The sequence below is a fragment of the Myotis myotis genome, unplaced genomic scaffold (genome assembly GCF_014108235.1).
Source record: "Myotis myotis isolate mMyoMyo1 unplaced genomic scaffold, mMyoMyo1.p scaffold_m19_p_13, whole genome shotgun sequence".
Lineage (NCBI taxonomy): Eukaryota > Metazoa > Chordata > Mammalia > Chiroptera > Vespertilionidae > Myotis > Myotis myotis.
In genome coordinates, this window is record NW_023416317.1 from 37276362 (window position 1) to 37294853 (window position 18492).

The 18492-nt window shown below is 36.9% G+C and overlaps 1 protein-coding gene across 1 annotated transcript in view; it reads left to right on the forward strand.

Annotated features, from left to right (window-relative positions):
- KCNH8 (potassium voltage-gated channel subfamily H member 8) overlaps nt 1–18492 on the forward strand; it is a 278745-nt gene that overhangs the window by 209158 nt on the left and 51095 nt on the right. The window contains exons 8-10 of the mRNA XM_036333839.1: nt 5180–5377; nt 16971–17170; nt 18146–18395. Of these exons, the coding sequence (XP_036189732.1) occupies nt 5180–5377; nt 16971–17170; nt 18146–18395 (648 nt within the window). The remainder of the gene's footprint in view (nt 1–5179; nt 5378–16970; nt 17171–18145; nt 18396–18492) is intronic.

Genomic DNA, 18492 nt, shown 5'->3' on the forward strand with positions numbered 1-18492 from the left:
TAATCAAGCAAAATACTAAGCCCAGGATAAGTATGCAATGGATTGAATTATCATGTCAAATTACAGACTCTTCTGGGTATGATCATTAAGAGTCATTGTATCTTTGAAATTGATATTTACTTCACACATCTTCTCTATTTTATTCACTTAATCTATTTTAGTAATGAAGGGATGATTTTATATCTTATTTTTCAGATGGCAGTGTATTCAGTATATTTAGATTCTATTTTATGTTGGGTGTGCTTTTTCCTTCAAAATGTTCTGTAGGAAAAAATTTTTGAGCAGGAGCAGACAGAGGGATATTCTAGGACATCCCTTCATTTAGAGACGAGTTTCTCCAGCATTAAAAAAAAAAAGCGACTTCCAAATCGGTTAAATTGCTTCTTTTGTACAGTACAGTGACATGTTGTCTTGTGACAGTGGAACATGTGTTCTCATTTCAGACGAGCTGTTCTGTGAAAAAGTTTTATTTAGCCCACAGGGCCAGTCCCCGGATTTGTGGGTGTTACCTCCTTTCCATGTTACCAGATTTTTTTAGAAGCATTATTGCTGTGCTCCATCAGTTATAACACAGTTTAGTAGCAACCATTCTTAAAAAAACAAGATGCTTCTAAAAATAGAACAGTTGACTAGAAAGAAAAGAGATATCAACAAAAGTTGATCTGCTGTTTGCCTATGTTTTGCTCCCTGAATCACTTCTGAGACAGTTTCACAGATATGTAAATGAACAGGGATGGAGTGAGAATATTATCTATGTGTCCTAACAGGAGCTCTTATCCTATTTTATTAAGGAGATCAAATTATATAAAAACTGATTTGATTCAAAAAATTCTTAAATGTGTCACTTTTGTTCCAATTGAGTTTAACCAAATGTACTGGTTCAGTTTGTTTGCTTTTATTATTTAAATGAGAAAAGTTTGGGTTCCAAAAGTAAGAACACTTTAAATCAGCTCAAGATCAATAGATGGTTCCAGTTGGTAATTCGTGGTCTAATTGTATAGCTGATTCAGCTGAGAGGAAGCAGTGGCTTTATCATGGGGTTTTGTTCCTCTCTATGCATCAACTAAAACAAAAATTAGGTCATGCAATATTTACTCTCTGGGCAAAATAACATTTTTCAGCTGCTCAGACTTCCCACTAATTAGCAGGAATGACCAATATGGGACAAAGGGACAGCTCCTCTAATCACTTCTTTGTCTAGCAGAAATGTAACATCCTTTTCAAGCACAACTCAAAAGATACATGAGAAACAGTCAACGCATAGCCATTCGGCATCCCACGGTTATCCATACTTGACAATGCTTAGGTCAAATGCATATAAGAGCACTGCTATGAAGCAATCTCCATTCTGAGTATAACGACATATTCAGATGTCATCTCTGCTTCTTGATTTTACCTGTGTCTCGACTTTCTTCCTACAGTGTGTGTGTGTGTGTGTGTGTGTGTGTGTGTGTGTATCAGTAATGTGCACAGTTGAATTGCTTTTGTGATCTCTCTTTAATCTTGAATGTTACATATATTTCTAAATCTTTTTCCATAAAAGATTAAACTAAATTACCAAATCACACTTTATCACTTCCTTCATCCCCTCACTTAAAATTCTAGAGCAGAACTTTCTACTCTGGGTCTTTGGACCAGACATTTATGAAAGGAATGCAGAAGGCCTTGAAATGTACACAGAATCATGCATGTGTTCTCACATGTACTTTGTTCTAAGAAAGAGACCAGGTTTTCTTCAGATTCAATGAGTGTAAAACTTTCCAAATTTCAAGAACTGCTGTCACCTGGATGTTCTCCCTCTCATTTCTATTAGTTAGAAATGCTAACTTGTATCACATGCCAACCCTAGATTCTACCAAATAGAATACATTTAGTCAGCACCTTCTTTTTCCATTCTAATTCACGGCTGGTCTCATATTTTCTCTTGCCTTTCTGAAATTTGTGCTTTCTCTGTTCTAATTTAATTAACAGAAGAAAGGGGAAGAAAAGAGATATCATGCACTAAACCTCTGCCAGTAACAGTGGTTGGCATCTTCCTCCTGTGGCATCTCATTTACCAGTAATCCCACTGCAACCCTGCAGGTTAAATAGTAACTCGGTACAAATGAGAAAAAATGAAACTAAAGAAAGTTAGTCATTCCTACATCCCATAAATGGAAGTGTCCAGATGTAAATCTGTGTTCGACTCTAAACATTTTCGCAAAACATTTACAGACAACATGAATGGTCACAGGTTACTAATGGCATTATCTTTTATAATGCATAACTTAATATTTTATAATTTTTCTCTATCATCCAAAAATAGTCATTATACTTTATGAATAAATCTAGTACAAGTTTACAAATCCACGTGTGTTGCTACATTGCATCAACATTGTCCTATTACACCATCACAGAGGGAAGAACCATTTATCCATTCATTGATTCATTCGCTTTTTTAAAAAACATTTATTAAATTCTATTGTCAGGTGCTTTACTGAGTACTGGAATAGTGGTTCTAAATTCTGTCTTCATGTTAGAGTGTATTGGGGAACTTAAAAAACAAAACAAAACAAAAGCCTGAGCTTAGCACTGGGAATTTTTATTCAATGAATAGAGGTGGCACTTGAGCAGTGGATTTTTAAAAAGCTTTTCTAGCTGCAGCTGATGCTGAGAACCATTGTTCTAGAGCAGTGGTTTTCAAAGTGTGATCCTCTAAATCTGCAAAATCAACATCATGTGGGAAATTCTCAGCCTGTCTACCCAGCCTTCACATGTAGTGGGCCAGAAACTCCAGGGATGGGACCTGGCTAGCTAGCTCTGTTCAACAAGCCCGTTAAATGTTTCTAAGGCAAGATCAAGGCTGAGAAACACTTGTCCGGGGACGCAGGATGAATAGGGCACAGTACTTGCTACTAAGCATTTCTCCTTGGGCTCAAGGAATTCCTAGTGTTTCAATTTTGCATTTTAATTACCTAGTTCCATAATTTCTACCTTTAGTTGATAATGACAACATTATTACTACTTAGTACATGTACTGACTTTTCATCTCTTCTTGGGAAGCCATAAATGAAGGGATTATAAGAAAGTAGTGCTCAATGAGTAGCATCCCTTAACAAAAGTCTTATGAACCTATAGGTTGAGCTGAATTGTCACAGTGTTTTGTAACACACACACACAGAGAAAGAAAAGAAGAGTGAGAGTACTTGAAAATACAAAATCTTAAAAGGCAAAATATTTCTAATAAAGGATTATAAAGTGATCTTTGTGTTGTGTTTCCATTCTATTATTAATAGTATACTTACTATTTCCCATCTTTATTAATATAGCTTTTTACAGATTTATGACATTATAATTTACATGTAATAAACTGCACATATTTAAATCATTCAATTTGACAAGTTTTGACACATACACCCCAGTTGTAGGAAGGGGCATCCAATACTATTACAGGTTCCTCTTATTTGTGCAGTTTTCCCTTTCTACCCCCAAATAGTAGAATGAAATTGCAGAAAAGGCTTCCTTAGGAAAGTAACATGAGCTAAGACTTGTAAGACAACTAGATATCAGCACAAACAAAGAAAAAAAACAAACAAATGGGACTACATCAAACTAAAAAGTTTTTTTCACAGCAAAGGAAACCATCAACAAAATGAAAAGACAACCCACAAAATGGAAAAACATATTCGCCAATGCTACATCTGATAAGGGGATTAATATCCAAAATTTATAAAGAACTTATGTAACTCAACACCAAAAAAAAACAAACAATCCAATTTAAAAATGGGCAAAGGACCTGAATAGTCACTTCTCCAAAAAGGACACACAGATGGCCAACAGACATAAGAAAAGGTGCTCAATGTCACTAATCATCAGAGAAGTGCAAATTAAAAACCACAATGAGATACCACCTCACACCTGTCAGACTGGCTATCACCAATAAATCAACAAACAATAAATATTGGATAAAAGAGAACCCTTGTGTGTTGTTGGTGGGAATGCAGATGGGCGCAGCCACTGTGAAAGCAGTATGGAGTTATCTCAAAAATTAAAACTGAAACTGCCTTATGACCCAACAATTTCACTTCTGGGGATATATCTGAAGCAGCTCAAACACTGATTAAGAAGAATATACGCACCCCTATATCCATTGAAGCGCTATTTACAATAGCCAAGATTTGGAAGCAGCCCAAGTGCCCAACAGCAGATAAGTGGATAAAAAAGCTGTGGTACAGCTACACAATGGAATGCTACTCAGCCATGAAAAAGAAGAAAATCTTACCTTTTGCAACAGCATGGATGGACCTAGAAATCATTATGCTAAGTGAAATAAGCCAGTCAAAGAAAGACAAATATCATATGATATTTACATGTGGAATCTAATCAACAAAATAATTGAAACAAAATAGAAACATAGAACAGATTGATGGCTGTCAGAGGGGAGGGTGCTTGGAGGGCTGGGTGAAAAAATGGTGAAGGGATTAAGTAAAAAATCATAAATATATATATAGACAGGGACAAAAGTATGGTGATAGCCAGAGGGAAAGGGGATGGGGTAGGTGAAAGTGAGCAAAGGGGGAATAAATGGGAACAAAAAGAGACTTAACTTTGGGTGTTGAGCACACGATGCAATATGCAGACAATATATTATTGAGTTGTACATGTGAAACCTATATGGTTTTATTAACCAATGTCACACCAATAAATTTAACAAAATTTTGAAAAAACACATACTTGATCTTTTTGTTTCTTAAAATTCCAATTGAGAAATGAGCTTTACCACTAATGAAATATACAACACAGTTACTTAGAGTAGCAATGCTATTTGCAGTCTCCACAGATAGTTTCTTGCATTAAAGTCACCTGTTTAGCTTTGACCATGGATCCACTCTTGAATGCGTATTTCTCTGCTTTGTTTATTATATACTAGAAGCCCAGTGAGTGAAATTGTGCAACCCCGCCCACCTGCACTGGTCTTTGGTCATTACAGCGTTAGGGCCACTAGGTTTTTATAATGTAGATAACAGTTGCATAAGGTCATGTTTTTGCTGTTATAGCAATGAAATCTAATTCCTTACCTTTAACGTCCTTCTCCTAAGCAAATCTGTGCATCCCTTAAGTGTTCATTATCATTAGACCATGTGTTAATACTGAGACTTTACCTTTTGGGTTTCAGCTCTCATTCTTTCTTCTATTGCAGGTTGGCTCCACGAGTTGGGAAAGAGACTGGAGTCTCCGTACTATGGCAACAATACCTTGGGGGGCCCGTCGATCCGAAGTGCCTATATTGCAGCCCTGTACTTCACTCTCAGCAGCCTCACCAGCGTTGGGTTTGGGAATGTCTCTGCTAATACTGACGCGGAAAAGATCTTCTCCATCTGCACCATGCTGATTGGTGGTAAGGGAAACTCTTCTTTTAGGCCAAGAGAATCAATGAGTGTCTGCCAAACTGTTGTTCTGTCCTAAAACACAAAGAAAGATATTGGTTTACATCAGAAGAGTCTAAAAGCACTATTTAAGACATCAGTACAAACATTGTAATACACATAGAGATTAGCAATAAAAGTCTGTGATGTCAAAGAGTTCCATTTTCTGGGCAGATGAAGAAGAAACCATGTACCTGATGGTTGATTTCCAAAGGGCAGGCATTTTGTTCTCTCTCCATGCTATTTATCCCTAATATTTGTGAATGACATGAGTTTAAATTGCAGGAAACTCCATTTTATAGTCCCAAACAGATCCATATTATCAAACTTTATTAATACTAATAGAGTAAGTTAAGGATGTTTGATAGATCACTTAACTAAAAATAAAAACAACAGGAAAAACACCAATACGATAATAATAGTTAACATTTATTGTTTTTATGCTCCATTCTCTGTGCTAAATGCTTCAACCACAATACACTAAGTGGTTATTAAGGCAAATCTAAGGGTTGAGCACTATTATTATTCCATTTATGAAATAGACAGTAGGTACAACAGAATGTACCTTCTGTACTCTGCTTTGTATGCTGGGATTTGGACTCTGCAAACTTCATTCTTCTTTGCCAGCCAATTTTAGTTACTTCTGCCAATAGGGGGCGCCAGAGGGAGACTGAAAAGCAGGAGGAAGGGAGAAGGGGCCTCCGGATTCTGATGTGTACGATGAACCTTCAATTGGTGGCAGGCCATCTCAATCAGGAGCGAATGTTTCCAGCCTCCAGCCTTTTCAGATACCACCTCTCCCCCCTCCCCCCCGTGTCACTGAGCATTCTCAGAGACCCTTGCATCTGTTGGGTGCCCCCACATCCAAAGTCAGAGCCCTGGTTCCTTGTGGCCCCTCACAGCTCTTTCTCTGGGCTTCTATTTTCCAATAACCCCACTTGTTCCCTTTTTTCACCCAGCTCCAAGGGCAGAATCCCCTTCCTGCGGTTATAGTTATGTTTCCTCTCCACTCTTTTTGCTCATTCAGCCTTCCAACACCAGGGAAAACAACCTCTCTACAGTAAATTACCTCCGTTGAAATATTCAGTATCATTCTCTTTTCTGAACCTCCTAACTGATACAAGATTGATAATCTTATCATTCACAATTTTTCAGATGACAAACCCAAAGCTTGGAGAAATAAACTTTCCCAATGCTTTTCAACCAGTAACAAAGGCAAGGTGTGTGAACCCAGAAGAATGCTTATGTGTGTCTTTAAATACATACATGGAAAATAACTGAATTATAAGACTTCTGTCACAGAGCAGTAGGAGATGTGGATGTCTATCTAGAGGAAGCAAGCATTCCTCTTGGACCAGTGTTCTATTACTATTTATTGTCCCACAGTATTCCCCCCAAAGCCTGTTAATTTATGTTCTCTAACTGGCTTTAATCCCAGGTATCACTTTGAGTTTCGAACCTTATAATCAAGGATGGCCTACCAGCTTCCTTGCTTTAAGCAAAGTGATCCAGCTTATGGTGAAATAAAAAAAAATGCATAAAGCAGACCCTTCCCTCAAGGAGCTTATGGTCCAGTTTGGAAAGAGAGAGGCTGAAATATGTAAAAAGAGGTTTTGGGTGTTTTTAATATATTTGTATTTATTTCCAAGAGGAAGGGAGAGTGAGAGAGAGATAGAAACATCAATGATGAGAAAGAATCATTAAATTGCTGCTTCCTGAATGCCCCACACTGGGGATTGAGCCCGCAACCCGGGTATGTGCCCTGACCGGGAATCAAACCGTGACATCCTGGTTCATAGGTTGATGCTCAACCACTGAGCCACACCAACTGGGCTGTGGAAAGAATTTTATGGCTACCAGGCAGTGAATGCTAAGTGCCAAATCACTTAGGAAGTTCAGAAGCAGTGAGAAACGAGGGCCAGGGATCGGAAGAATTTCTTGGAAAGGCAGTGCTTATGGCAGAGTTGCTGAAGTAGCATTTTGGGACCGCAGTGATTGTAACAGGCTCTTGGCTGATGTGTGGTAGTAATAGCCTGGGGAGCAGAGAAGAGGAATTCTCATTTTCTGAAGTGCTGCCCTGTGCCAGACCCGCTGGCAGCTGTTTAATACCCAGTATTATGACATACATAATTGCCATTCTTCTTCATGGCCCATCTTTCAGCCTAGCGTTTTTCAAATAAACACAGTCCATATTTATTTAATTTTTGCCCATGTTTCTTCTACTCCTGGTGGAATTTTGGGAAATGCTCAAATGCTTAAGGCTTAACCTACTAATTTGACATTCAAAGAATCTGATAAATAATTAAAGTTATTCTCTATTGATCCTCCTACTATATTGTGAGTGACTTTGAGTCATAAATTGTTAAGGGATAAAGTACTCCTGCTGTTCACTGAAAATAGGCACTATGCTGGCCACAAGGCCTAAAAATATGGGGAATAATTGGGTAACCTCACTTTGTCACTTGTTAAGCACTTATTGGACAAATTATCCAGGTGCAAAAGCAGTGCTCACTTGTAAGTGGCAAGTATAACTAATACTTATAAAATAAAATTTTAAAAGATTATAAAAAATCAAAGTAAGAATAAATGTTTAAAATGTGCAATACTACCTACATAGAAAACTACAAAACATTTGTGAGAAAATTTACAAATGGTGTAAAATAATGGAAAGATATGCAATGGTGATGGTTTTTAAGACTCAATATTAAAAATATACCAGTTGTATGCAATTAGTCTAAATCAGTGGTTCTCAACCTTCCTAATGCCATGACCCTTTAATACAGTTCCTCATGTTATGGTGACCCCCAATTTCTTTGTTACAAATAGAACATAATTAAAGCATAGTGATTAATCACAAAAACAATATGTAATTATATATGTGTTTTCCGATGGTCTTCGGCGACCCCTGTGAAAGGGTCGTTCGACCCCCAAAGGGGTCGCCACCAACAGGTTGAGAACCACTGGTCTAAATATTCACTGCAATCCCAATAAAAATACCAGGAAATGTGTGTTTGTATATGTGTGTGTGTGTTTGAACAGTGACAAGCTGTTCCTAAAAATCAGTAGAAATGCAGAGCTAAAATTAGTCAACGCAATCATAAAGAAGAACAAACTTGGAGATCTGTGCTACAGATATCAAGATCTATTAGAAAGTTACAGTAATAAGTAAAGTATGGCATTGGCTCAGGAATCGACAAATAGGCCAATGGAATACAAGATAGTGCAGAAACAGGCCCACGCTTTATTTATAGCACAGGTGACACTGCAATGGAAAGGGGAAATGATGATACTCTCAATAAATGTTACTCGGTCAAATTTACATGAAACTCTAAAAACTGTACTTTAAAATTAAGCCTAGATAAGTTTTTATCTAAATGTGAACGAGAAAACAATAAGGTTTTCTAAAAGGTAACTTAAGAGAATATTTTTATGACTTTGGATTGACACAGATTTCTTAAACATGATACAAAAAGTCCTAATCATAAAAGAAAGATGGCTAACTTGAACTTCCGCTTATCAAACACATTATTAAGAGTGTGAACAGGCAAACCACTGGATGGAAGATATTTGCAAACATTTGACAGGACTCTTATGTCTTATCTATCATATTAGAGAACTTTTACACGTCAACAAAAAAAGAGCAGGCAACCCAAAAATGCATAAAAATTTTAAAAGCAATTTTAAAATAGAACTCTACTTGTGTAGCTATCTAGAAGAGGGTTTATAAAATTTATTACTTGAAATTACAGAAATATCTAAAGAGAAACTGGTATGGCAGAGAATATTCATCACCTCTTTGGAGGTCTTTGATGGCAGCAAAATATTAATCTATTAAAGAGATTTTTGTTTTTGTTCTATAAAATGACACTTAGGATTTTGTTTGTTCTACTCTGAAACATTACCAAGGGTCAATCTGAATCAAACTGAAGTGAACAAAACTAATTTGCAAAAATTCAAGAGGAGCTCACATACTTTAAGTTGAAAAACAGAATTTTGAAGGGGAAAAAAATTCTAATGAGTATTTTTTAATATATCCACACTGGAAAAGAATTTAATGTTTGCTAAAACAAGTGAAATGGAATTACAAAATAATTGTGAACCCACTCAATATTTCCCTATTCTTAAATTGAAGCAGTTGATGAATTTCCTGGAGAGAAATAAAAACACACTATTGAAAAGTGAATCAAAAATTTAAAATTAGAAAAATTAAACATATTTATTATTAAAAAAATTTTAATTGAGCAAAGAGGAAAAAAATTACTTATAATCTGTGATCAGAACATTGGTAAGATTTTGGTATGTACTTTCCTAGCTTAAAAAAAATTCACACGCAGATGAGCATAAGTATGTCCATTCCCTTTTATATATTCAACGTATAACTTTCAATTAAAGTTTTCTGAGGGCAAAAAATATTCCATATCCAAATAGATAGGAACCATATAAAAAGGTGCTCTACACATTCATAAGGGACATGCAAATTAAGATCAAAATTAGATAACATTGACATTCACCATAATGGTAACTTACAAACACTAACTGACTGAGAGGATATGGAACATCTTAACTGCTATACTGTTAATGGGTATGAAAGTTTTGTCAGTATCTACCACAGCTGAACATACCTGTTTTCTGTGACTCAACAATTCCACTTCTGAGTGTATATCCAACAGAAATGCCTATACGTATATATATAAAGACATATATGTAGATACCTATAGAGCAGCGGTTCTCAAGCTGTGGGTCGCGACCCCTTTGGCGGTCGAACGACCCTTTCACGGGGGTCGCCTAAGACCATCCTGTATATTAGATATTTACATTACAATTCATAACAGTAGCACATTACAGTTATGAAGTAGCAATGAAAATAATTTTATGGTTGGGTCACAACATGAGGAACTGTATTTGAAAAGCCAGAAGGTTGAGAACCAATTCTATAGAAGCATTATTATAAGACTCTCAAACTGAAAATGCCCATTCTTAGGGGAATAAATAAGTAAATTGTGAAATAATTATTCAATAGAGTACTATAGAGCAGCAGTTTTCAATTTTTTTTCATCTCATGGCACACATAAGCTAATTACTAAAATTCTGCAGCACACTAAAAAATACACTTTTTGCCAATCTGACATACACAAGTAAAACAGATATAATTTTAATTCATTCACACCAGACAGCTATTATTGTGTTGGCTGTCACTTTTTAATTTGACAAGCTAAGAAAAAAGAGGTCAGTCCCCTGACTAAATAGTCAGGGATTGGATGTTTTAAAAATTCTTGCAGCGCACTGGTTGAAAATCTCTGCTATACAGAAATGAGAATGAATGAACTATTACATCTGCAACCACATGGACGAATCTTACAAATTCAATGCTGACCAGAGAAGCCAAAAACAAAAATGTACATATTGTGTGGTTTTGTTTAGAGAAAGCTCAAGCGTAAACAAAGCTTATTGATTGTAATATAATCCATAACTGTGTCTATCTTTCATGATTAGTGAGTGTGAAAGGACACAAAAGAGACCCACGGTACTGACAATATCCTGTTTACTCATGGGAAGTAGGTTACTCTACAAGGTCTGTTCACTTTGAGAAACCTCAATGAGCTATACATTTAGAATTTGCCAAATTTTCTCATGTGCATCTTTGATATTAATTTTACCTTGTAAAATTATGATAGGTAGGCTAATAATATAACTATCAAGTGTGGGATGAGAAGGTACGTAGCAGTGAGCTGAGTTCTCACCTTTCGTATCAGGTTGTTTTTAGGTGTTGTCTAAAAGTAATAAGTCAAGCAACAGAAGCAAAACAATAATGTCTAAATTATTGGTGATAATCATAATAAGATTAAAATAAATAATTTTAAAAGATTCCTTTTGCAGAGTGGGATGAAGGCGAAGGGATGGACGTGGGGCCGAACTGCTCATCATAAGTTTCTAAACTATTGCTTACAATTATAAAACTTCTTAAAGGAATTACCAAACTACCAGAAATTCACTTCAGTTTCATAAATATTTACGACACATTTAAATTATGCCAGGTACTGTGCTGGGGAAACAAAGATGACTAACACATGATACTTTCCTTCTAGGAGTTCACAGTTTAGTCATGGAAATAGATGCTTAGGTAGACAATGTTCTTGCTTTTTCCATTTTATTCTTCCTTTTATAATGCATATACTTAAAAGACTGGAAAATACACACACACACAAATAAAACTACATATAATCCCAGCATCAAAAAGTCTTTTCAGTCTTTTTATACAAATATGCCTCTATTTTCTCAAACATTTATCTCAATTACACGTTTGCTACCAAACAAAATATATGGAGAACATTTTTCCATGCCTTTAAAAGTCCTTTCATTACACTTAGTAATGGTTGCCTAATAGTCACAAAATAAGTTAGCCCCAATCAATGGGACCATCGACTCAACCTCTGAGGTTAGATAAAGCTTCTTAGTGAAGATGGCACAACACTGAGGACTTATCCAGTTGAGATGAGGCATTACTGCCATAAATAAAGTAGAGTGAAACTCTTAACAGTCAAGGCTTTCCTTAAATCCACTCATCCTATATATGCCCACCCTGACATCATTTTATTGGGCCCATATGCACTATGGTGTTCACAAATTCAGGTTGTTGTTAAGATGTCTTTACACTGCCATTTAAATTCATCACTTAGGAAATTGTTCTCACTCTGTTTTCTCTCCCATCTGCCACCCATGACCCAGTATACTTGTAGCAGAGTGGAAAATTCCAGGGCAATGAGTAGGTGGGAGAGAAAAGGAGGGCAGCTAAGATTACCCAAAGGCTGAACTCTGGTCTCTTTTTAAAACAGCAGAAAACAAGTCCCTGTGTAGAATCTGAAGACACTGCCAAGTATGTGGCTAAAAAAATCAGCAACAAGGGCCATACATAGTTTGCCAACTCCTGAACTATTCTGTAGGGTACATATTCAAATTTCACCAGTTGTTTTCATCATGTCCTTTAGAGCTATCCTCTCGCCTCCAATCCAATCCAATCCAGTTTCCTGCATTGCATTGAATTATCATGTCTCTTCCATCTAGAAAGTCAATTCCTTAGTCTTTCCCTGACTTCCATGACCTGGACACTTTTGAAGATTACAAACTACTTCTTTTGTAGAAGGTCCTTCAAGTTGGGTTTGTCTGATGGTTTCTCATAAATCAATCCAGGTTATGCATTTTGTCAGGATACCAGGGAAGTGATGTTGTGTCCTTTTCAATGAGTAATATGAAGATAATATGTTTGTCTGATTACTGGAGATGCTGACTTAGACCATTTGTCTGCCAGGCTTTTCCCACTGTAAAGTTACCTTTCTCTGCTTCAATAAAGAAGTTGTGAAGGGGGGGGGGGGGGAATAAAAAGAAATCAGCCATGAGATTATACCTCAGGAAAGCAATATTGCCCCAAATCCAGAGAAATGGAGAGAAAGAAGGGAGGGAGAAGAAGGGAAGAAATGGGGGAAGGGAGAGCAGGAGAGGGGAGGGAATAGAGAAAGAGAGGCAAGAATCTTCTTAGATCCCAATTAATTGGGTTCCTTCAAAGACCTGATATTAAGATGAGATTTTACAAAATGCATTTTATGTAAAACTCCTACAAAAAGAAAAAGAGCCTCCCACAGACTCAGCAGCAGGCCTAGCATCCTGCTTAAAGAATCGTATGCATCAGCTCTGCCAGGAGTAAAATGAAAATCATTCCCAAACTGACCTGGATAGAGAAGTTAGTTCGAGTCAAACTTTCATAGCAGATGGAATGATTTGGCCTGACACTTTCACACACTCTTTGCCAATGTGAAAATTATAACCAGTGACAAAGAGGCAATAATAACTTTGGAAACTGAAAAACTGTGAGAGCTAGGGTTTTCTTTTTTAACTACTTAAATTAGAAGCATTTTTCTACGTTGAAATGAGACTTTGAAATTATGGTGACTCAGACGTAGACGAGTACTTACTAACAACACTTATGAATGCTACAATTAATCCAGTAATTCATTTTATTGATAGTGTACAATTAAGATGCTAAATGATCTGAACATATTACTTCTTTTACTTTAAGTGCTTTACACACATTATAATTAAGCAAAGCAAAGTTAAAACCATACACATAATTAAGGAAAGTAATGTTAAAATAAATGAAATAAAATTGTTCTCAGTATTCAGTTTAATCTTCATAAAAGACAATTACATATTTTTACAGATGACAGGGCTTCCAAACCCTGAGCTCATAAGTATTAACAGAGCCTGAAATCGGCGTTTGATTTCTTCGACTTGGAACAGAATCAGTTCTTTTCTTTACTGAGTATTTATCATAAATAGAAGTCTCTTCTTCCAAATAAAATATTTAAGCATCAAAACTCTTGTGTTTCTAAAATCATACGGAAGAATAAAACTCTATTTAGGATTCACCAAGAACCATTCCACAGTAAATTGTTAAGTGATAACACATTTTTCTTGGGACATTTTTGGCCTGTTGGAAGGCATTCCATTTTTTGAAAATTTAGAAAGAATATATACTTATGTTGCCATTGCAATGACCTGGTTATTATTTAACAGGAAAGAAGGAAAGGGAAGACTAGATATAGGCATGCCATTTATACAGCTTTGCCAAAAGCTGCATTTAACATCCTCCAGGCCTGCTCCCTGCTGATCAATGGGGGAAGGAACTGGACAACAAACGCATGCCCAGTAAAGGCCAGAGTGACATGGGAAGGTGCCTACCCATCTGCCAGTCATACCTGGGAACAAATTAGTGTCCAGGATGGGCATGACCACTGCAAGACAGGAAGCCTGAATATTTAAAACTTCCAAACAAAGGGGGTTCGCCCTCTCTTGCTTGGCTCCAGGGTGCAAGGCTCCTATGACTCCTGTGACACAAGGCTGCACCCCCCTGCAGCCCATGTGGCCCCTGTCCATGTGGGATTGCTCCACACTATGTACTAGTGGGCTTTAATCTGGCCTAAATACTGAACTACACCCGGCTGCGTCATGGAACGGAAGCTCTGGGCACTGGCCTTGTTCCTGGCTCTGCTGAACTCACAGCTGCGCCTTTTCCAGGACTGTCTGAAGGGGCAGGGGACTTTGGAACTCGAGAAATGTAACTTCACATAAATAAAGCCATCCTCCCGTGTGAATCTGAGAAAATTCATTTTCTAAAGATACGCAAGAACCTCACTCCCAAGAGCAACAGGGGAGTTTGATTCTCCCACAACACTTACACATACTTGCACTTATTGACTATTTCTTGAATTTCTTTCATCAAGAAGTTATTTCCACCAAAAATCACTCTTTGTTATTTAAGAGGTTTCTGGAAAACCTTAAATCCGAGTACTGTTCCCCAAATTTTACCCCACTGAGCATGTTAAAAATTCATGATAACCCTTTTCACCCTCATGGGGAAAATTAAATTCATGCCCCCCCCCACACACTGACTGTGTTTCACAGAAATATTAGGCACTTTAAATAAGTATATTTATATTTTAATTACAGTTGACATTCACTATAATATTAGTTTTAGGTGTACAACATAGAGGTTAGACATTTATATAACTTACAAAGTGATCATCCCATTAAGTCTAGTACCCACCTGGCACCACACATAGTTATTACAGTAATACTGGCTATACTCCCTATGCTATACATCCTTGAGACTCTTTTTATAACTGGCAATTTTTACTTTTTCATCCCTTTCACCATTTCCACCTTTTGAAACTAAATTACCCTATTATGGTAATTTAGACACTATTATGCCCGTTTACATATAAGGGAACTGAGTCTCTATGGGAATTATGTATTTTGCCAAGTTCACAACAATGAGAAATATGAAAGTCAGGATCCAAATCTGGAGGTGTCTGATTTTGAAGTCTGTATTTTTTCTGCAACATTACATTGCCTCCTATATTTCCACCCTAAGTTTAACCCTATTCTAGTAACTTTTCCAAAATATTGAGGCCCTCCTTATTATTATTGGGTGACTTTATAGGTACAGTGTTCACATTTTCCATAGAGAAATGATGGCATATATCTTGTTAGAGAATTTTAATTCCAGGGTGAGATTGAATTGAAATTAATATGCCAGTAGTTACTAATTTCTCATAAATATATGAAAAAAAAGAATTTGAATTGGCTCTGTCCTACAATATTCAGTAGGACAGATGCAATAACAGGTTGGCCCATTTGCACTAATGTGTCCATCTTGATGCTAAAAACATAGCTCCTTGGGCATTGAGATTTGGGTACAAGGACAATTTGATAAATTCAAATAGATGAATTACTCAATGTTAAGTTGGGAGGGGGGTTGTTTTTGTTGCTTATTTGTTTTGTTTGCATGTTTACAAAAACTAAAACCAATTATTTCACCCAGGTCCTGAGCTTCTAACCTCATTGCCAATCCCACCCCAGGATGAGAATAAGGACAAAAATCTGAATATCATGCAGAATTGGTCTGTCATGAATGTTAAGTACATCATCTCCCAGTTTCTCAGCCCAGGTGTCAAGACCTTCTTGGGCTTTTTGCTGGTGTCTGCATAGGCCATTCCATCATCAGCTAATGATTATTTAGTGCAAAACCCTGTCTCACCTTTTGACTTCAGAATATCTGACCACTGACCACCACAGGCCTCTTCTAGAAAGTGAAGCCCATCCTCTCTCTCTACTTTTTTTACAGTAGAAAGCCCATCTGCCACCCCTATGTACCCTCAAATTCTGGAGAACAAAGTCTTCTATCTCACCACACTCTGAGAGTGGTTTTAGGCAGGGGAAGACTCTGCAAGTAAGTAGGGATTAAATACTACCTGACCGAGAAACTTCATCAAAACAGAAGTCACATAGACTGTCTATGTATCACCCAGCTCTTCTCAGGATGCAGCGATGACTAAGAAGAATACCTGTTTTGCTCTGGGACTTCATTTGTTTCTCTAATGGTCTTAGGGGTTGGGAATTGGAGCCATATTCATCTTAAGTTTGCTCAGGAAATACTTAATTACATTTCTAATCACTTTCTCAATACTTATAGGTAGTAATATAAATGTCATATTTGGTAGCCTAAAACTCATTTTAAATGATGGCTTTGGAGAAGACATAAAAGCTAACCGATTATAATAGACTTATTTTTTAAATGTATTTGTTATTACAATAAAAAATAACTATTAAACTATAACTTTCTAACTAATTTTATGAATTATTAAACTTTCATCATAGCTCTTAAACTATACACAACTATTAAAATAATACAGATGTGAATCAAGTACAAAATAAAAATTTGTCATAGCCAGAATGGCAGATAACAGATGAAGTGCAGGTCAAAGGGGCTTATTTTTCATATTACTATTTTTTAAAATATTTTTAGTCATATGGAATCAAAATGGCTGCATCAGGATGCACCTCGTGACAAAGTGGCTGCACCAATATGTTTGTATCAAAAGAGCTGTATTGATGTGGCCACATAAGCAAACTCTGCTCTAATATAGGATATACAGACTATAAATATAGATTTAAGGGATGAACTCCTCCATCATATTTATCTCCCATTATATGTGGCATTTTTCTCTTCAGCCTTGATGCATGCCTTGGTGTTTGGAAATGTGACGGCGATCATACAGAGGATGTACTCCAGATGGTCCCTCTATCACACTAGAACTAAGGATCTGAAGGACTTCATACGTGTCCATCACCTGCCCCAGCAGCTCAAGCAGAGGATGCTCGAATATTTCCAAACAACCTGGTCAGTCAACAATGGAATAGATTCCAATGAGGTAATGTTCATTTCTCATGTTGACATTTTCAGGCAGAAGGTAAAGGCAAGGTGCTCTCGTGTAGGTCTCAGAAGTGAAAGACGCACCTACCAACTTCTTTATCTCTTCATTTTTTAAATCCTCTAGAAACCCAATCCATCTTCTTCCATCTGCCTTGGCTTGTGTTTCCATGATGCCATTTTAGATTGACCAATGACTTATACTAATTTGCTAGTTTAGTCAATCAGGTGGACTTATTTTCATTCTTTTTAACCTGCTTTGAAAGGAACCAATTCTTATGGCAGTTGGATGGTGTAATTTGGAATACAGGGTGGGGCAAAAGTAGGTTTGAAGTTGTTTATATAAAAAAATAATACAATAATTAATAAATAGTAACATAATAAACTCTGTTTTTTATATATTCCCAACTGTAAACCTACTTTTACTCCACCCTGTATTAGATTAATTAAATGAATATTTGCATTTAAAACCAACAGCAACAACAACAAAAAAAAACATGCTTTTCAGCAAAGGTATTAGCTGTGGACTTCCAGAAATACCCCACACCACCACTGTAAAAAAATTATCAAATAAATTAAGCAAACATTCCACCCACCACCACCATACCAGTAACCAACATTTTTCATGTGATTATTTGGTTTCTCCTCTCTTCCTATAATCGTGACAACACATTCTATAACTTCTGCCTGGAGTTGAGTCTTTGTGAGAAGCAAGTCACAATGAGCTATATGATTTCATTTTAGAATCTTTTATTTATTAGTTTATTCTGTTTCTCCAGTCTTCTCATCAGCTTGTTATTCAGTAGCACATAAGTGGGGTCGCAGTCATTGAAAAATCTCTCCAGGACTGTTCATACAGATATTTCCTCTTCTGTACTCTGGTTGGTCAAACAATGGGAAGAACATCCCTATTGTCTTGCAAGTAAATAAATTAGACTTACCCCAACTTGATTTTCTCTTTCATCTTTTTTGATAGCTTCTGAAAGACTTTCCAGATGAGCTGCGTTCTGACATCACTATGCACTTGAACAAGGAAATCTTACAGTTGTCCCTTTTCGAGTGTGCCAGCCGGGGCTGTCTCAGGTCTCTGTCCCTACACATTAAAACCTCTTTCTGTGCTCCGGGCGAGTATCTGCTGCGTCAAGGAGATGCTCTGCAGGCCATCTACTTTGTATGCTCGGGCTCCATGGAAGTTCTTAAAGACAGCATGGTGCTGGCTATTCTTGGTAGGTGGGAGTTGAAAGCTCCATAAAATTCTACTCTGGACCATAAGTTAGAGATGAAGGTTGGGGGGGGGGGGGGGCCTGGACTGCCATAGATGAA